The sequence below is a fragment of the Dipodomys merriami genome, unplaced genomic scaffold (assembly GCF_024711535.1).
Source record: "Dipodomys merriami isolate MVZ:Mamm:240054 unplaced genomic scaffold, mDipMer1.0.p SCAF_15, whole genome shotgun sequence".
Classification (NCBI taxonomy): Eukaryota; Metazoa; Chordata; class Mammalia; order Rodentia; family Heteromyidae; genus Dipodomys; species Dipodomys merriami.
Genome location: NW_027202826.1, coordinates 12282058 through 12303143, shown reverse-complemented (window position 1 = coordinate 12303143; position 21086 = coordinate 12282058). Strand labels below are relative to the sequence as shown.

Below are 21086 nucleotides of genomic sequence, written 5' to 3'. Positions count from 1 at the left end.
GGTGACCCACCGAGCCAGGCAGGGTCTCACTGAGATGGACAGCGGAGATTATACCTGAAGCCTTTACTTCTTTTGACTGTGTAGCTCTTACCCAACAATGAAAAGCAATTTTAACACACAATGGAACAAAATAAGTTATAGATGAAGAATTGGTGCCCTGGCATTTTTCTTTCAAAGCAGCTATGACATCAGATATCTTGCCATTTTAACCCTAAAAACAGCATCATTGCCAGCAGTCCTCGGCATACAATGGCCAATGATGAGAATCTAAGGGATATTATTCTTCTCGTTCTTTCATTTCATTTTCTTGATCATTTAGAGTGTGGGTGGTAAGAATATGGCACATAATAGGCGAAGGGAATAAAAGCTATAATAATTAATATTTTACAATGGCCTATAACCTTTCCTTCCAGGCTCTCAAGGTACTTTATGAAGATTTCTATTTTATACAATATAAGATGAAAATTGAAGCAGGGATTCATTCAGCTTTTTCTGACTGTCACCGGGGATAATCCTGACATCAAGCAGTCGGCCAGCGACCACATTAGGGTAGTAGAAACTGTCCAAGAGTACTGCACACTGAGTCTCTGCCCGAACCCCGTACCCCACATTCACAGGATGAAATTCTACAGTGGATGGCGCTCAGAGGGGCCAGTGTCAGTCACACTGGATGAGGTCATGAGGATGGAACCCTCAGGAATGTGATCTGTGCCCTTCTGGGAGTCATGAGGGCTGCATTCTTCTCCGTGCTCTCCGACACTGAGAATGTAAGACGTCAACAGTCCACAACCCTGAAGCAGACCTAGAATGTGACACCTTGCCTTGCATGCTCAGCCTCCAGATCACTTATCTGTCACCCAGTGACACAGAGCTGTACCTGAGGCAGTGTGGATGAGTTCACGGGGTGCTCACTGAAGACTGGTGACCCAGGAAGGCCACAGGCAGAAATGCTACCTCACACAGAAGCGGCGCCATACCTGAATCTCAGACACAGGGCACTGGGGCTTCCTCCTCTGTCTGGCCGTGGATAACATGACCACAGTCTTCTTTGCATAGAGACAGAAAGCTTTTAAAACTATTACTCTGAAAGCCACAGCAGCAACAACAAAAATATGGAGTTTTATAATACAAATACTATATATAACACAAAGTACAAAAAATACAAATAAGGAAATGATATGGGCTCCTTTTGTAGTCTGTTGGATTTGGGCCCCAGTTCCTGGCTAATAACTCTGATAAACCTTATCTCTCCTCTCTCATGGTATTAGGGATCAAACTTAGGACCACATGTTTGCTAGGCAAGCACCCTACTTCCTAGTCTTTAAATGACCAGAATGTTTAAGTATTTGGCCTTCAATCTCAGCTTTGTGGCACCTCTAGAACAGCTTTAGAACAGTAAAGGTGAAAGACAGGTATGTTGAAGTGTGTTAGACCTAGAAAAGTAAAACCTCACCCCTCTGTACATCACCTTTATAATAACAATTTTAAATTTTTCTTTAAAAAAAATCTAAAAAGCGAAACCTCTTCCTAACCTTCTCTGCCCTCTTTTTGCCTATTCTCAAGGCAGGTCAGAGAAACTAGGAAATATACTGGAGTTCTCCCCTGCCTTTCTGTCTTGGAGTTGCCTGAAAAATCTCTTTGGCTGAGTGCTAGGGGTACTTGCCTTGCAAGTCTGAAGCCCTAGGTTCCCTCCCCAGCACTACTAAAAAGAAAAAAATACCCACAAACTCTCTGACCTACCTTGTCCAAGAGTAAACTATAAAAACCCCATTTTGGCTGGGCCCTGCCCCATTCTCTAAAGGAAGAAAGCCACATGGAGAGGCCAAGAATAAGCAGGCAGACAGGCCTTGCTGGACATCCACTCACATTCCTATACAACTGTCTGCACTTCAGTCATGGCTCCAAAATGAAGACTGGAAGGAAACTCAAAGTGATCGAGTTGGAAGAACTGGGCAGCTGAGCACTGAAAGTCCTCTAAAGGCGGTACACCCAGACAGGGCCTTGCCCCACACCTCGGCCATGTCTACTTCCATCTGCATCCTCTGTGACGCCTTGATGATGAGTTGGGACACATGAGTGTGTGTTTCCCCGAGCTCTGCGAGGAACTCAGGTAAATTAATTGAACCCTATTGAGTGGGGTGGTGAACTTTGGCTTCTAAGTCAGTCACAAGCACAGATGAAAGAGCTTGGAACTCACAACTGGCTTCAAACATGGGGAACACGGGGGGAGAGGGGCGGGGAGAAAGTGCTGAGGTACTGAGTGCTGAGCCTGTGGGGTTTGAACTAAACTGGTGTCCCCTGGAGAAGTGACTGCTTATTTACTGATAGGGAGAAATACCTACAGGTCACAAAAGTGATCTGTGTTGCAGGAGAGTGGTAGGCATTCTATACCCTTTACCTTATTTATTCTTTTGGATTGACAGACTTTCTTTTAAAGAGGCCATTTGTCATCAGAACATTCGTATGCTGGATATTCTAGCAGCATTGATGTCAGAGGCAAATAACTTAAAAAGACACCAGAAGAGAGAACTTACATGCCTTTCAAACAAACACACAGTTCAGTATCATAGACTCCAAAGCCCTTCGTGGGGTTAAGTCATATCTGCGAACAGGATGCCAACAATAGATACAAAACAGTGAAGGCCAAAATGAAGATGAAGAAAACAGTATGCCTTGAACCCACTTCTACTGCATGACTCCTCTGCTTAGGGACCAACAGCGGTCACTTACTTAAACCTGCTAAATAGAGCTTAACTTCTCCCTTGAACTTTCAGTCTTCTACAACTTAAGTTCCCCAATGAAGCGAAGTCCCTTGTACAGGTAAAAGCTTTCTCTGGCCATGCCCTTGTCCAACATGGCTGAATCAACACTCAGGCTCGCCCGTCACTCCTCGCAGCACTGCTAGCTTTTCCACGCTTTCCCTCTACTTTCTAGCACTCAAATCCTGGTAGGCTGAGAAAGGCAGCTCTACCCCAGATCTGTCCTCCCCAATGCATCTGCCCAACTTGATTTCTCTGAACGCCTTCAGATTTAACCACTCTGTTTAGTGTTCACGTTCCATTTTTGGTTGCACAGGAGAACAGCTTATCACCCTAAACAAACTGGGGTATGTCTCAGTAGTCCCACACAGTTTCTCTTGCCAATGTTGACTCAACCGAATTGGTGATTCAAAGAAATGTCTGCTGAATAAGGAGAATGAGAGTGATGCCAATGGGAGAATCAGAGACAAAGAGAGGAAAAACTCAACTTAGAGAAAAATAGGGACTAAAACTGACAGAGATAGAACGTAAGCTAAGAGAAATAATTTGAGGGAAGTATGAAAGGAAAGTCATGTGCAGTGGTTCATGCCTGTAATCCTAGTTACCTCTGGAGGCTGAGATCTGAGGATTACGGTTTGAAGCCAGCTTGGGCAGGAAAGTATGAGTCTTTTTTCCATTTAACTACCAAAAACACTTGAAAAGGAGCTGTGGCTCAGATGGCAGAGCCCCTGCCTTGAGCTACAAAAGCTGAAGGATCGTACCCAGGCCCTGAGTTCCAGCCTCAGGACCAGAAAACACACAACTAAATAAAATAAAAGTGCCAGGTGCCAGTGGCTCACGCCTGTAATCCTAACTACTCAGGAGGCTGAGATCTGAGGATCTCATGGTTCAAAGCCAGCCTGAGCAAGAAAGTCTGTGAGATTCTGGTCTCCAATAAACCACCAGAAAACTGGAAGTGATGCTGTGGCTCAAGTGGTAGAGCGCTAGCCTTGAGCTGAAGAGCTGAGGGACAGCGCCCAGGCCCGGAGTTCAAGCCCCACAACTAAAAAAAAAGAAAAAGAAAAAAAACTATGAAGAGGAATTATAAGCCTTCACAACAGCGTCATTATAGACTGTACTATAAACTACCTTGGCTGGGCTATATTACTTTTCCCCTGCCCAGAGCTCCAAACACACAGAGCGCTGTGAAAACTCATCAGAGTGTGAGCCATTCTGAATGTTCCCCTTCCTCAGTCCTACCTATGCCCCTGTTAGCTCCAACAAATGACACACACATTATCTTATCTAAAACCTGGCAAAGAGGCAAGCGACATCCCCTGACAAAGGAAAGGCCAGAAGGCCAGGAGTCAGTGCTCTAGGACGCTGATTTCACAGCCGGGCAAGCACAGTGTGTTCTCACGCAAGCCTAGACCGACACCCACTTTAAGTGGCCTCGATACAATTAAAGAGACACAAGAACGTAAAATGCTTCAGGCTGCTGCTGGCCGAACACAGCAGAGTGACTTACAGGAAAACACATTTTATCAATTGCAAGAACACTCTAACAGCTTGTGTTACCAGATCAAGTGCTCTGTTCTGCATGTCACTGCACGAGCCATTCTTTCATGCCACTGGCAGCACACAGTAGGCTGGTTGACAGCGGCGTCCCCACGGCCACAGGTGAACTACGTCACACTACAATACTGCGACAGCTACGACACCACCAGGTGACGAGAATTTTTCATCTCCCTTACAATTTTATGAGATTACTGTGCAGTCTGTCACTGAAATGTTATCTGAGACACAGTGCTGACGATGTATCTGTGTACATACATAGGAATGATTTAAAGCAACTGTTCAAACTAGGAAGAGAGAGAAATAATCAAAACCATGAATTTCCTAACTTTGAAAGCACAGTCAGACTCTACATAAGAATACACTGTTTTTATTAAGGAAAAATGTTCTGAAAATAAATTATTTGCTGTTAATAAACATATCCGGGTCAAGACCCACTTCTACATTAAGTCTCTAATCCCAAGTAAATTTCATCATCTGAAGCTGCTTTGGTAGTAAATCTAGCAGCTCAGCATCATTTTATTTCACTCTGGTGCTGTAGCTCACACAACTCCAAAACTAAACTAATATATACACAGATATTAGATATAGATATACACAAGTATACCCAGATTGTCATAGTTTCGTACAAAAGTATACACAAAACTGAGTATCTTCCCTCCTCTAAAAATATAAAACAGAGATTATGAAACATGTTCAAAAGTCAGATACTGTATTTTGTTTAGCTTTGGTCCCAGATTAAAGCTTCTAACTTCCTCTCAATGCCAGTCATAAAACTGAATCTTCCCTACCTTTCTATGACCTGTCTGATTTAGATAAGACTCTATTTTAGAAGGGGCACTGTCCAACACCTGGGAGGAGAGAACGCTGTACAGAGGCAGTTCTGAACAGACAAGCCTTTTGGGGTTTATACAACCTATTCTCTTAGTATTAGATAATATAAAAGAATCTCCAAGTCAGGTGCCAATGGCTGACACCTGTAACCTTAGATACTCAGGAGGCTGAGATATAAGGATCATCATTCGAAGCCAATCAGATCAGGCCGGAAAAGTCTTGCCTCCAACCAACTAAGCAAAAAACTTGGAAGTAGAGCTGTGGTAGGGTGCCAGCCAGCCTTTAGTACAAAAACACAGGAACGGTGTCTAAACCATGAGTTCAAGACCCAGAACCAGTACAGAAATACACACACACACACACACACACACACACACACACTCTCTCTCTCTCTCTCTCTCTCTCTCTCTCGCTCGCTCAAAACCCAAAGGGTAGGGTTCCATGAGAGCTTCCTTCCTCTGAACCTGTGGGAGATCCCAGTGGTTGGTCCGAAGAGAGCATGGACCCTTCCATACCTTACCTCATCTGTCCCCTTTACAATGTCCTTCATAATATCTAATGTCCTTTATGCTCAGCATAATCAAGTATTCCTCTTAGTTCTGTGACTCACTCAAACAAATTTATCAAACCGAAAGAGTGGGTTATGGGAAACTTGCAAGCCGGTGAGTTAGAAGTACCGGCAGCAGACCTGGGCTTGATTGAGATTGGCATCTCAAGTGGAGGAGGGCGGGGCTGTCTCGGCCTGTGTGTGGTCATCCTGGCTCTGGGCAGAGTATTGTTATGGTTTGATTTATAAAGTGTCTCCTCAAAAGGTTCATGTGTTGAAGGCTTGGACCCCAACTGGGGACTGGTGCTGTTGAGAGGTAGTTGGATCATGAGATGCTAATTTCATCAGTGAGAAATCTGTGGGAGTTCACACTCTAGGCTATTAGGAGGTAGGGGTCCGTGGAAGGAAGGCGGTCGCTGTGGGCATGCTTCTGAACACTCCATCTTATTCCAGGAACCTCCTTTGCATGTGTGTGTGTGTGTGTGTGTGTGTGTTGTGTGTGTGTGTGTGTGTGTGTGTCTTTCTCCTCTCTCTTTGTGTTCTGTCTCTTTCTCCCCCTCCTTCCTGGCTGCCATGAGGTGAGTAGCTTTCCTCTGCCACCGTGACTATTTAAATGTCCACTTGTCCTATATATATTTTTGTGCCAGGCACTTGGATACATACTAGAAACCCTGTGCTACATGCTGGGAGTCCACTTATTCCAAATTAGTTCCCTATAAACTATCTCACTCTCTTCTCACAACTATCTCATGAGGTAGCCAGGACAATTGTTACAATCCTATTTTACAGATGAGAAAAATGCAAAGCAAATATAAATATATATACATATATATACATATATATACATATATATCTATATATAGATAGATAGATATAGATATAGATATAGATATGACTTACTAGCACCCAAGCCAATGAAATGGAGAGCTACAGCTAAGTAGTTATTCCCTAAATCCAGGGCTTGTGCTTGGTCTGCTATTAAAAATTCCCTATAATCTTCAAGTTTGGGCTCTTATTTACCCTTCCTTCCTCTGCAAAGGGATTAAAAGGTCATTGAATTGGGGTTCGAAAAGTCAAAAGTGCAGAAAGAGCCACCATGTGTGCAGAGGGGCGGTCAGCACTAACCTGTTACCCTTACACACGGGCACCCCGTCACCCCCAGGAATCAGCTTCTTCTGTTCAACCACTCCATAGCTTTCTCGGCAGATCTACATTGGAGGCAGGAAAAGACATGCTCCAGTTTGGCTCACCATTTACCTTTCTCACAAACTAAAATGACTAGTTTAGAAACAAGCAGCACTTCGTAACCATATCTTTACAATTTGGAGGAGAAGACCGAATCTGAGTACAAAAACGTCAACCTTTTAACAAATATTTTTCAGTCACAGAGTTACCAGAAAATGCAATTTCAAGAGAAAAATGACCTGAACTCTAGAAAATAAGTACCTTGGCTGTGTCAGGAGAAAAGAGGATTCATGTTTTGGTAATTTTACAAGTGGACAGATTAATTGTTGATTCATTTATCCAACATATTTCCTGAACTCTTATTATATTCACAATACTATGAGTAAAGTACTTTGATTCCCAAAATCAGAGACTTTATTGTCATTTGGTTTGGAGAAACTCATGTTAATTGTGTCTTGTAAGCCTGATGAGATAGACAGTCACAATTCTAAGTATAAAAAATTCTCACCGTGAAGTTGAGGCAGAAAGTCTCCTCGATGTCCTCGCCAGGGTAATCTAAAAGCTCTTGAAGGCTTCTAATCATAGAATGACAGAAAAGAAAAGAGGCAAATCAGATATTGCAATAGTGTTTCTACCGGCTGCTATTATATCCTGACCATTTGTAAGGAAGAACTATAAGAGATTTCTAGAATGAACATAAATTCAGACTGAAAGAAAGCCATGAACTTGTACCTGTTCCTAGACCCGTATTTTTTTTTCCTTTTCCTAGCTTGACATAGATTACTAGATTTAAGGGGACAATAAGACAGATTTATATCGGACACACTGGTATTTGTGAACTCTGGTATTGTTTGGGAGAGTATATATGGCAATATGGTCCTGTGGTGGCCCTATAGACAGGCTTCACCTATAGTCATGAGTTATACAATGGTCTCCTCAGGAAAAAAAGTAAGCTACAAAGTCACCCTATCCTCTTAAGAATCTTAATCGTGGGTTTGGACCTACTCCCAGAAAACAAAATCCACAATGGCATAAACACGAAAGCTGAAATCCTCAAAGGCTAAAATCTCTGTCTAATATCTCTAAAGTCCCCAAAATAATTCTAGAAAAAAGAATATGTAGGGGCGAGAGTTTAGCTAGTATTCATGAGATTCCACTCACTTTCTAGCATTAAAAAAAAAGCCTCCCAAAGGTATAGTTATTATCACTTCTAAAAGAGGATTTAAGAAATACAAAAACATGCCAGACACCAGTGGCTCATGCCTATAATCCTAACTACTCTGTAGGCTGAGATCTGAGGATCACAGTTCAAAGCCAGCCCAGGCAGTACAGTCCCCATGAGATTCTTTTTTTTTAAATAAGTTTTTTATTGTGAAAATACTGTACAGAGGGGTTACAGTCACATGAGCAAGGTAATGAGTACATTTCCTACCAAACATTGTTACCTTCTTTGTTTTTCCCTACCATCCCTTCCTTCCCACCTCCACAACTACACTCCTCACCTAAATTGTAAAATTCATTTTTCAACATAGTATCTTGTACATCTCATTGTTACAATGGTCAACCTGTATCCCTATTTAAACATTTTGTTTTTTCCCTTCCCCTACCTGAATTAGACCATTAGACAGACATCAAATACAGTGTGGGAGGAACATACAAAGCAACAACAAAAAATCACATGGTACCTTATAAATACGTTAGAAACAATAGCAAGAAAGAAAAAACCACTTGTGTCCCTATCTTGGGGTTCAGTTCACTTAACTTCATCTTATCTGGTCATATGTACATAGCTTTGACCTTTTCTACTTGTCCCAAACATATACTAGTTATTGCAAATAAGGGAAACTATGGGACCTATGTTTCTTCGGTCCTGGCTTACTTCACTTAATACAATTTTTTCCAAGTCTTTTCATTTCCTAACAAATGTGGCAGTATCATTCTTTCGGATGGAGGCATAGAATTCCACTGTGTGTGATATACAAATGTGATATATATATAGTATTTTCTTGATCTATTCATCTACTGAGGGGCATCTGGGTTGGTTCCATAGCTTAGCTATGGTAAATAATGCTGCAATAAACATAGTTGTGCTGGTAGCTTTAGTATGGTCTTGCTTGTGATCATTTGGGTAAATGCCCAAAAGTGGGATTGCTGGGTCATAGGAGAGCTCTATGTAGAGTCTTTTGAGGAACCTCCCTACTGCTTTCCAAAGTGCTTGAACAAGTTTACACTCCCACCAACAATGCAGTAGGGTTCTCTTCTGGCCACATTCCCTCCAGCATCTGTTGTTATTAGAGTTCTTGATTATCACCATTCTAGCTGGGGTGAGGTAGAATCTCAATGATGTTTTGACTTGCATTTCTTTTATGGCTAGGGAGGTTGAGCATTTCTTCATGTGTCTATTGGCCGTTCTTATTTCCTCTTCAGAGAAGTTTCTCTTTAAGTCTTTAGCCCATTTATTTATCGGGCAGTTGTTTCTTTGGAGATTTGTTGTTGGGGGATTTAATTTTTTGAGTTCCAAGTATATTTAGATATGAGACCCTTGTCCGTTGTATGGCTAGTGAAGATCTTCTCCCAATCCATGGGCTTTCTATTGATCTTGCTAGCTATGTCCTTTGCCATGCAGAAGCTCTGCAGCTATCTCTAATTAACCACTCAAAAACTTGAAGTGGTATTGTGGCTCAAAGTGAGAGAGTGCTTGCCTTGAACAAAAGAGCTCAGGTACAGCGCCCATGCCCTGAGTTCAAGCCCCATGACCAAAAAGGAAAAAAAAAAACATAAAAACATAATAAAATATTTCAATAAGCCACTGATGCAACAAAATGGGCAAATAATACACATTTTTGCATATATAAAGAGTTGCACAGGTATAAGAGTTATGAGGCAGGCGTATGATGCAGATGGACAAATATGTCAAATGAAAACCCAGCTTTATGACTGTGGCATCCAAACTACATTGGGGGCGATCTAAGCCTTGTGAAGTGATAGGTCAAAACCCACCACATACATATCTGCCCAAAGAGTTGAGATCTTGAGAAATTTCGTCTTACAAACCCAGATGAACAAAAAGAACATCTTTTCACTAAGCAAGTGCCAATCACACATGCACAATGCTTCAACACAAAGTCAGTATAAAGATAATGCATTTTCATGAAGGTGAATTTGCACACACACATACGAAAAGCACAAAACAAAGAAAGGCTCTCGAAAAGTCTTCACACAGTCTATATTCCTCCAGTACTAGAAACCGCGCAACGATGAAACTCATAGATAGCAAAGGCAATTGTTAAAACTCATGTAGACGATTTAAGATAGGAGAGGCTGTTTTTTACTCCTGGTGCCGAAAAGGCTACAGTTCCGCTGTTCAAAGCAGAAGAAAACTCAGTTCTAACTCTTAGAGACCTCAATTTATCCTCAGTTTTTGTCCTCTCCAGCCTGCTCCATCCCTGGCGGCATCTGTGATGCCTCCCACGCAGAGGGCAAGCCTTCCTATTGTCACTCCCCAGACTATGGCTCCAATCTCCTGGAAGCACACCGGGTCCTAGGCATCCATTGTGCCGAACATAATGCAGCTCTCCTGCATGTAATGAAAATGCGCTAGTCCCTTGTCCAGCATTCCTCTGTTCTTCTTCTCTATCTTCTTTCCTCCCCTGTCCCCATGGGGCTCAGACTATTGACTATTGGCTTTCAAAATTTCAACCTTTGGGATTTTAATCTCTTTAGAGTTGAAATTGGGAAAGTTTGTCCATTTTCAAAGGCTAATGCAGAATTCTTCTACGAACCAGTAGTTCCACTTTAGATATACATCCTCACAAAAGTGTGTACACACGTGTTCATGGCAGCACTCCTCATAATGAGATGAGCCCAAAGTGGAAACAGGACAAAGGTCCACAGACTTGTGCATGGATAAGCAGCATGTGGCAAAGGCACATGAAGTACTACTTTTCAAAGATGATCCCTGGATGAACCTGAAGTACTAAGTAAAAACTTTACACTGAGTTACAGAAGTCAAACACCGGGGACCACATATTGCATGATTTTATTAATCAGAAATGTCTAGAACAGGCAAGCTGACAGGGGAAGAAAGTAGACTAGTGGTTACCAGCGCCGGCAGATGTAGAGATGGGGTAAGAGCAAAAGAGTATAATGGGTTTTGCAGGGAGTAATGAGAATATTCTAGAAGTGATGGTCACCATACTCTGCTAATAAACTTAAAGACCACGAATGGTACACTTCAAATGGGTCGATTATATGGCATGTGAATTTCATACCAATAAACTTTCCCAAGTCTCCCTTATCAGTAATCCCTCCTTGACATCTCTGTACCATAAACAGTGTCACGGAGTTTCCATTATTTTTGTTCAGGATAAGAAAAGCAGAGTTGATTTTGTTTCCTGGGCAGCCAGGGCCTCTTTCTCCTCTCTGTCTCTGTGTCTCTCTTTATGGTATCCACTGTCTTTCCAAGTATTATCAAGCAAGTATCCGCACAGTCTACACGGGCTCAACAAACTCAGACTTGGACATGTGGTATTTTCAACCTTTCATCTCCATGCCAGCGCCAGTCAGAACAGTCCCTCAATCTCATCTGTGAATCTCTTTGCTTCGTACCTTCCTTCAGTAGGGGACAGCTCCTTTAAGTCTTCCAAGCCAGGCTTTACGTTCAGTAACTTCTTGTAGAGAGCCAAGGGGAAGTGGAGGTCTACCACGGTGGAGTTGTAGATGGCCAGTCCGCAGGTTATGCCAATCAAGTGAAACCAGTTATGTTCTACAAAACACTGTTAAGAATGCATGCAAATGTATTAGAAAGAAATGCAGAATTTGCAGCCCTCAAAAGTTCTTAAAAGAAAAAAGGCTACATTCATATTTATCTTTTGAGTCAGGGAAATGCCCTTGACCAACGTTCCCCTATCCTCAAAAGATGCAATATGGACAAGCACCCCAAAACAGCATCCACTTATGTACGCAGAGCTGTCTGCCTATTTTCTGCCAGGACACAAACGCTGTAGCCTGTGCTGTCCCCGTGGTAACCAGTAGCCACGGGTGGGGACTGTGCACTAGAAATGCAGTTAGTAAGCTGAGCAAATGACTATTATTTAATTTAATCTGCCACATGAAGATAAGGACTACCTTTTGGAACAGTGTAGATCTAGGGGGAAAAGCTGGTAGGAAAAAAAAAGCCTAAATTATGGGCTGTATGAAATTACAATGCCTTTTTAAAACTCAGCTCTCCTGAACTTTCAAAAATCAAGTATGTATGTCTATGTGTGCATGGTCATATACAGTTACCATCATAATTACATAAGATGTATTTCCTACTTCTATCCCACACCATACATCAGTTTCTTTTGAACACTGTGCCCTCGTGGGTACTCAGATGGAGATACTGCCTAGGAGAAATGGAACAGGGGAGCATGGCTGGTGTGCACGGTGAAGACTTGCCAACAGGTCAAAAACGAATACTGAATACACTACTGACACATTTTCATGTCTCCCATGCAAGTTTAGAAATCAAGGAATTGGAATAACAACAACAAAAAAAGCTTAATAAAATATGTTATCTAATTGTGACATTGTTAACTTACTGTATCTGAAAACCACAAGAGATTTGAGTCCTGATAGTACGTGAACATCCCATAGATGGGATTCAAAAGTTCTTTCAACAGCAGAAGAAAGAACTCCTTGGTAACGCCGCCAGCATCCACCGCTTCCTCCCCATCAAAGATTACCTTCAAATCATGAACACATAATTAATACTTCAGGGAAAATCAATGGCAGGTTTTAACTCTCTTCAATAAGACTTTTTTTTTCTAGAATCCAGGAAGTAAGAGAAGAAAGACAAAGGAAGAAAAATGTGATGAAAACCTCAGAGTATATCTGTTGGTGATTATTGCTGTGAAACAGGGCTTGATATGCACACAATTTCAAATAGGTGCTCCAAGGAATTAATAAGGTAGTCACAGGTTTGCGCTGTGTCCACATCGAATCTACCATGTATTTAAAGGCAGTAAGGTGGACACCAAATGGAGCAAGAGAACTGTTGGACATGGTAACACACCCCTGCAATTCTAGAACTCAGGAGGCTGAGACAGGAAGATAAGTAAAGCCTGGACTACAAAGTAAGACTCTCCTTTAAAAAGAAAAGGGAGGAACGAAAAAGATATGTGTAAAGAAGCAACAGAGAATAAAAGTGTGAAATATAAAATGAGAGGTAAATGTTCTGGCACAGAGAGAAAAGATTCACTTGGGTAAAGCAATACTTTCTGGAAAAAAGCATTCTCAATGGGGTTCTGGAAGTCACAGAGGCCATGAAGGGAGGAGGACCTGAGAAGCAGACAGAGCTCTGAGCTTGCTGAGCGGCTCAACAGGCATTCTGAACCCATCTCGGGCACTGACAATAACAACTACATCAAACCAACTATGCTAATGAGTTTACCACATGCCACCACTTACAAAACTATCAGACTAATCTCCAAAACAGCCTTACGCACAGGAATTACTATTATCTCCATTTTATAGACAATGACTCAGGCCTGGAGCTAAAGACAATGTTTGAGAAAGCTTACATTTGTAGCTGCCCAGAGCACAAGAGGAAGGGTGGAGACAGACACTAGAACTCGAGTTACACAGATGTCAGCAGAAGACTAACACAGACATGTCATAAAACAAGAACTCCCTCTGAATTCGGGACAAAAATAAAATAACAAAACAGGTAAGAACCAACAGCCAGATAGGATCAAAAAATATAACCCAGGAATCCCAGGGCAGCTTTCTGGAACTGATAGGATATACTGAAGCCATGGCCTCACATGTGCTATGCGAGCACGCTCTCTCTGAGCACTGTCCCTAGCACTTTTAACATTTTATTTTGAGACAGGGTCTCTCCTGATCTTGAACTTGTGATCCTCCTACCTTAGTCACCCATGTAACTGGGATGACAGAGGTATACCACCATGCTGGTCCTTAGAAGAAATTCTGGCCCTTAGAACATTATGAAAGCAAGTCTTGCCTATTACATTTCTGAAACTGGTGTCTGTAACAAAATTGGTGTCTAATTTTAAACACCTTCAGACAATTCACTACGTATTCCTAGGATGCCACCTGTATACTAGATATTGCTCCGAAGCAGGAGCACAGTAAGTGGTAATACAAGCATGCAGCATCTGCCAGGAGATACAATGTTTTCATTTAATAATTTCACCTGGCTAAACCTGTCTATCCTAACCGGCTAAAGGTTTAGGCAATTTCACTACCTTTCCATTTTCCTGTTTCACTTTTCTTCTCCTAAATCCTTTTTAATCAGCAAGTATTAACTGCAGAAAGGTTTCATTAGACTATGTCCATCCATGTCTTTTTCGTCTGTGACATCCTCATTTTCCTAGGTGAGCAGTCAGCAGGGCACCTAGATACAGCCTTGCTCTGCTGCTTGCTGGGGTTAGCAGGGCTGGTAGGGTGCCACAGACACCCGGCAGCAGCAGACAAAGGCCCGCCAGCCTTCCCATGATCCACTAGCCTCTTTATCTGATGTTCCCTCGCATTGCATGTCCGTGTGGCGGTCTGACAAAGCCGCTGATTAAATTCGTGAAACATGAATGAACAAAATGATGAATGGCTGTCCTCCACAATTTTAATAAGATCTTTGCTGTTTTGTGTTTTGGTTGGTTTTTTTTTTTTGTTTTTTTTTTTGTTTTTTTTTTTTTTGCAGTTGAATGAAAACCCAGGAAGGGAGGCAGAGAGCTCACTTTGAGAGGCTTTTTCAAGTCAATATCAGAATGAATGCTCAGCTCTCTCAGGGCGTCTCCAACGAGGTTGTCCCGGCGAACATGAAGGACCAGGAAGGGGCTTCTGGCCAGCAGAGGCTCCAGGGTGAGAAGCATGAAGACGTTCTGCAGGTTGGCGCCGTTGACGGCCACCTGGAAGGCAACACCCGAACCCAGTTACTCAGAGCGCGCGGGGAGGAGAATGCAAAGATTTTTTTTTTTTCAAGTTACTGTTTGTACAACACACAAGGCTTTCTAATCTAGACTCAAGTGATTAAGTGAAACAGTGTGTGAATCATACGACCTATAACCAGGTCCAAGAGAGTAATTTGGACTAGCTGATTAAGACTAACGTAATGATGTACTTGAAGAAATAGGATGGATTGGGTAAAAACAGAACTTTCAAAATAGCAGGACAAGATGCTCATTATAAGCTTTTCATTCTGTAAAAAGTGGCCATTCCTCTGGAAAACATTTAAATTGTCAAGGCTATGAATATGTCACTATGAAAACACACACATACATATATAGATGCGGAACAAGAAAAAGAAGACAAAGAGACAAGAGACAGAGAGATGAGTAAAGACACATGTCCACCAACAGTAGGAACCAGTAGAGTGGACTGTTAATTTTCTAAAATGCCATCATAAGCTTATCAAACTCTTTGTTTTATAGTAAGAATATGCCCTTAAAATCTTCTTGCTAACTGGCTTCTATTCAGTAAAGATCAAGATCTATGAGCTTATTTCTCCTATACTGAGGGTCAGCAAACTATCACTCAACTCTTCTAATCCAGTCTGTTATCTGATTCTGCACAGCTCAAGCTAATAATAGTGCTTACAGTTTTGAATGATTTTTAAAAAAATCAAAAGAAAAATAATTTATCCCATGAGAAAAATTATATAAAATGGAACACATACACATACACAGTTTTACTCAAATTCCAGTACATATGCATTGTCACAGGGACCTTATGGCCCATAAACCCTAAAATATCTACCCTGTGGCCATTACAGAAAATAGTTGCCACCCTAATCTATATAAATATGCATCCAAACATGTATGTTATAGTTAACATAGAACTCTAGGCATGGTAGCATATACCTTCATCTTAGCATTTGGGAGGTTGAGGTAAGACCATTTCAAATTCAAAGCTAGCTTGGGCTATATAGTAAGAGTGTCTCAAAAGACAAATAACAACAAAAAATTATCAAAAAGTTTATAATAGTTCCAAGAGTTACCAGATATACTTGCTCCTACTTGGAAAAAATTGTAACAGAAGAAAAACATCACAGAAAGAAAAACCTAATTTTTAAAATGTGGTACCTGCATCTGTAATTCAGCATCAGTCTGTAGCATTTTGGTCTTGGCTTGGGCATCAAAGATGAAAGGGTAGGCGCATAGTGTTACAGCATCCTGGAAGAAAACACATCATAGGCAATTTTACAGTATTTTACAGAGAATAATATTGGGAAAATAATAGAAGGAAATTTAAAAAGGGTCATTTACCTGTATTATAGATGGTCTAGCTTTCTGTATAAAGAAACAAAAAGGGTCTTACTTGAAATCCAAAGTCTCAATTTTATCCTCCCCAATACCAAATTTAAAACAGCAAAATCATATAGCCTGACTATGTAGCCATCTATGTATGGCTCTAACTCCACCTGAAGAGTTGAACACATTTTGATGGAAAAGGAAAGATACTTTAACAAATAGATTAAGGGGGGGGAAAAAAAGCAAAACCAATTCTAAAACATGTGGAAGGGCTTTTAAAGGTCATTTCATTAATTCGCCAAAATTTTCAGCGTTAATTGAATTCTCTTTATAAGAAATCTAATTCCAGTGGGGCATGGTAGCACTAATCACAGCACCTGGGAAGCTGAGATACAGGATATCAAGTTTGATGCCAACTGGGCTATCACACACACACACAAAAGAAATGGAAAAATATGTAATTTCCAAACAGGAGTTGTATAGCTTTGACCTCACAAGTTAATTTTATTGGGTAAATTGGTTGATTATTCCTCATTCAAAATGCTTGGTACCAAAAACATTTTGAATTTTTCAGATTTTGTAATATCTGTGTCTATGGAACGAGAAATACTGGGAAATGGTATCAATGTCTAAGCACAGAATTCATTATGCTTCACACAGCATGACTCTCATCTCGTACAGTTCCACAGGGCTGAGTTTTCCAACCGTGGCATCATGTTGGTACTGAGAAGATTTCTGACTCTGGAGCACTTGGATTTTAGATTGTGATTGCACAATCTGTAGTGAGGACTATGCTCTATCAGGTAGTATGCTATCCTCACACATACCAAGGAAAAGCCAAATATACCCAAAGATAGCTAGTAAACATATAACAGGGACTTTGAAACAGTTTCTGCTAAACCAAATACTGACTCTTCCACTGAGTCTGTCTCCTGCAATCACTTAGGGTTCTAGGAAGGAAGAAAGGGAGTGACTGATAGAATGACAAGGGACCAAAACTATGCCCAAGGAAACGACCAGCAGAGCCTTGCAGGACAGATCACCCTCAAATGATGATGAGGAAGAAGAGGAAGAAGGAGGAAGAGGAAGAGGAGGAAGGAGAAAAGAAGAGGAGGAAGAGGAGAAGGAGGAGGAGGAGGAGGAGGGGAAGGAGGAAGGAGGAGGGGGAGGAGGGGGAGGAGGGAAAGGGGGAGGGGGAGGAGGGGGAAGAGGGAAAGGGGGAGGGGGAGGAGGAGGAGGAGGAGGAGGAGGAGGAGGAATGGAGGAATCTCTTTCTTGGCAACCCGATTTCTCCTCTCAAGTGATGATGGCAGCCACCTTCCCAGAACACCTGGAGAGCCAGAGCTGCAACAATCCATCAGGCCACCTTTATTTAAACCTGGGCTGTTTAATCATGGCCCTCTCTCCCTTTGCCTTAACTCTTCTGCTTAACCTTATGGTCACGTCTGTACTAGAGATAGTTATAATGCCCCCTTTGCCTCCTTCCACACATAGCAAGCTGCAAAACACAGCTCTTTTCTCTGCCTTTCACCACTACTCATCTCTATTGGCTTACTGGGGCCAGAGGCCTGGCCTGAGGCATGAGACCCCTGGAGTTGGGCCTCTGGTCCACACTATCTCTGACTGGCACTTATTATTTTGCCTGGGAAGACACTCGGTGTCAATATGTGAATGTATCTGTGAATCAGCTTTTGAGCAGAGGATTAATGGTAACCACATAAAACTACAATGAAGCATACCTAACCAGAAATGTAATTTCATGTTCAGCTTAATAATAATAATAATGTAATTCACTTAAAAGAAGTTTCTATGGAGTTATTCTCAGAGATCTGAATGTTCTATCTTTTTAATGATTTCCTAAACAAAAGAAAAGCCTATTCTGAATGATTTCCTCATGTCATGTGCTATTATCTTAATGACAGCATTGGAAATGCATAAGGACAATATGAAGAGGGAAAAGCAGTCCTGCCAGTGAAATGCTGCATTCACCAAGGAAAAGGCCAGTGGCCTGCTGGGCTGCAGGACGGAGATTTCCCAGCAGATGAGAGAAGAGCTGAGTCATGCAGGCAGCAGGCCTGACAGCAGGCCGCTCTGCCTGACGCACGGGCCGTGCAAGAGGCCGGCTTTGGTTCCTGAAGAAACGCCGTGGCCACATTGGGTAAGGGAAGCTAATGTGCATTTTGATTTTAGTGCTTTGTTCAAATACAATTTGCAAGTTTGTTTTTGTTTCAGAGTTGTTTAAATGCTGTATGAACAAGAAGTGCATACTTCTTTCGTGTGTATGCATATTTCAAGGAAATCATTCGCAGGTAATTACAATTACAATCTACCCTGTTAATCCTTTAGAACTGTATTCCTTCAGGGATCATAGAACATTTCTCTAACGGGAGCAACCATAAGCACAGACAAACTCCGGTCCGGTGAAACCAGATATGGAATCATGCAAACATCATCCGGGCTAATGTGACTCACTCTCATGCCTCCAGAGCTAATTATTCTGAAAAATTGAAATTGTCTGAAAGCCACAGCCACCCCCCCCCGTTACATGACACTATGCAAAGCCCCCCTCTAGTCTAAGCACCTACAACACACAAAGCATACTGGGGAAGCAGGCTTTAAACTGAAACCAATATTTAGAATTCCATAATCTCCCTCTCAGGAGAAATTAGTTAATTCCAAGTACCATTTCACCAGGGAAAAGATACTAGATGCATGTCCGTATACCCCGCAAGGTAAAGGTTCTAATACTGAATGTGAGAAAAACAATAATGAAATTGGCTAAGGCCTGGACATAAATTCTTAAGTTGTTGTTGTTCCAAAATCTACTCAAGTATAGTTTGAAATCATCCTTACAAGAATGGACACGTACAGGGCTTCAGGGGCTCACGCTAACTACTCAGGAGGCTGAGATCTGAGGATCACACCCAGGCAGGAAAGTCCATGAGACTCTTATCTCCAGTTAACCATCAAAAAGCCCAAAGTAGAGCTGTGGCTCAAATGGTAGAGCACGAGTTTTGAGCAAAGAAGCTCAAAGATAGTGCCCAGGCCTGAGTTCAAGCCTCAGAACTGGCAGCAAAAACACCCCAAAACAATGAAGAATGGACAGGCACAGAAGCAGAACTCAAAGGGTCAATGACATTTTACATCAAAATCCCCAACACAGAAACACCCCTAAAATGAAATGTGTGACCTATAAGGAAGATATACCTGCACAAAAGCATCTGAAAACTTTCTCTTCTCACACCCAGCCACAAGGAGCTCTTCCCTTCTCCCTTCCTCTACACAGCCCCCAATACCGACAGGAGCTGGGAGGAAGATCTGTGCCGACAGCTAATGACCTCCCTACCAACTGACTGCTCAATGAGCTCTTTTGGCACAAGCCAGTGCCATTGCATTGGCTTCTCTGAGCACTGGGCAGTGAGCCCTTGCTGGGTACAAATAATGATATACCTTCCCTGTTTTAAGAACTGGTATTGTGTTGGGGTTATAGAGGTATCTGAGTCATCAACAAAAGCTTTCTATCTCTCGCCTCTATGTAATCCCAGAGAGGCTACTGATCTTAGGGGCAGCACATCCCCTAAAAATGAGCTTCACAACTTAAAACTAGCAAAGGACCAGTGAATCCCATTTGGAAGGTCCCTGTCTAGAATGGAGTTGCATTTTGACCTAAATTCATTTTTTAAAGTATATGTAATAGAAACAATGATCCAATAAATGGTACAGAGTAGAAGAATTAGGAACACCATAGTCCCTAGTGTTTCCAGTTCTTTGGCTCTGTGTGTGTGTGTGTGTGTGTGTGTGTGTGTGTGTGTGTGTGTGTGTGTAAAGAACATTCCTAAATGTGTCTGTGCAGGTGGCATTCACATGCCTGCAGCACAGTCTGCCTCTCCTAGGTCTTCCTAGCCTCACATGTGCACACCAACAGTACTTGGGCCCAGAGCCCCATGTGCCGCATCTCCTACTTGTACAGCAAGATGTACACTTTCTGGAGCTTTCATTTTTGAAGGTGTGTGTGTATGTGTGTGTGTGTGTGTGTCACTGTGTGTGTGTCACTGTGTGTGTGTGTGTCACTGTGTGTGTGTGTCACTGTGTGTGTGTATGACTGTGTGTGTGTGTGTGTGTGTGTGTGTGTGTGTGTGTCACTGAATTCTTCACATTTGCTGCCCTCTACAGGAGAAAATAAAGATGCTCACTCTGTTCCATCTGATTTCCAAACACAAATGATGGCAGGTTATGAATGGAAATAAAATAAGTCACTATCACCTCTTCTGAAAATGGGCAAAAATCAGCCACTTTAGAATGTTCCTTCTGCATTCATGTTATAGCTCTTTGTAATTTCCTCTTCACTGCAGCCTCTGGACTGAACTAAACATTCTGCCCTCTTCCACTTGAGCCACAGCGCCACTTATGGGTTTTTCTGAGTAACTTATTGGAGGTACGAGTCTTACAGACTTTCCTGCCACCAGCACCTGGCAAAGTATATAAGTTTATCTGATTTGGGGAGGGGAAAGGGAGGCACAGAAATGGTGGGACAAAGGGCAAACAAATTCAGCAGTAAAACTCATTAGACACTATGTTGGAAATGAGCTATACACTGGGGTGAGGGCAGTCAAGGGGAAAAACTGTGAGAGAACAGGACACTGTTCAAAAGGAAATACATTCATTACCTGAATCATGTATCTGTAACCACTCTGTATATCACCTTTACAATAAAGATAAAAAACAAAAAACACCACATTCTGCACAGGTGGACCCATGTCCACAGCATGTCTCCACCCCCAGCACTAGTCCAGATCAAAGACACAGTAGGCACTCAAAAATGCTTAGTTAGAAATAATTGCTGAGCTCCTTATAGGCTAATCACTCTGCAAGGAGGGCCTTTCTAGCCTGCTCCCTTTGGTTCTGACAATATGGTTACAACACCTATCACAAAGGAGAATGCTAGGCCTAAAGAAA

The 21086-nt window shown here is 42.0% G+C and overlaps 1 protein-coding gene across 6 annotated transcripts in view; it reads right to left on the bottom strand.

The window, feature by feature from the left end:
- The window catches only part of Herc3 (HECT and RLD domain containing E3 ubiquitin protein ligase 3), a 106266-nt gene that overhangs the window by 20332 nt on the left and 64848 nt on the right, over positions 1–21086 (bottom strand). For 4 of the 6 annotated variants that reach the window (XM_070022260.1, XM_070022264.1, XM_070022262.1 and 1 more), the window contains 7 exons: positions 16146–16169; positions 15963–16052; positions 14619–14789; positions 12462–12605; positions 11488–11654; positions 7388–7454; positions 6820–6902 (listed from right to left, as the gene is read on the bottom strand). In XM_070022260.1, the coding sequence (XP_069878361.1) occupies positions 6820–6902; positions 7388–7454; positions 11488–11654; positions 12462–12605; positions 14619–14789; positions 15963–16052; positions 16146–16169 (746 nt within the window). The remainder of the gene's footprint in view (positions 1–6819; positions 6903–7387; positions 7455–11487; positions 11655–12461; positions 12606–14618; positions 14790–15962; positions 16053–16145; positions 16170–21086) is intronic. The other 2 variants (XM_070022263.1, XM_070022265.1) reach the window with 1 other exon arrangement.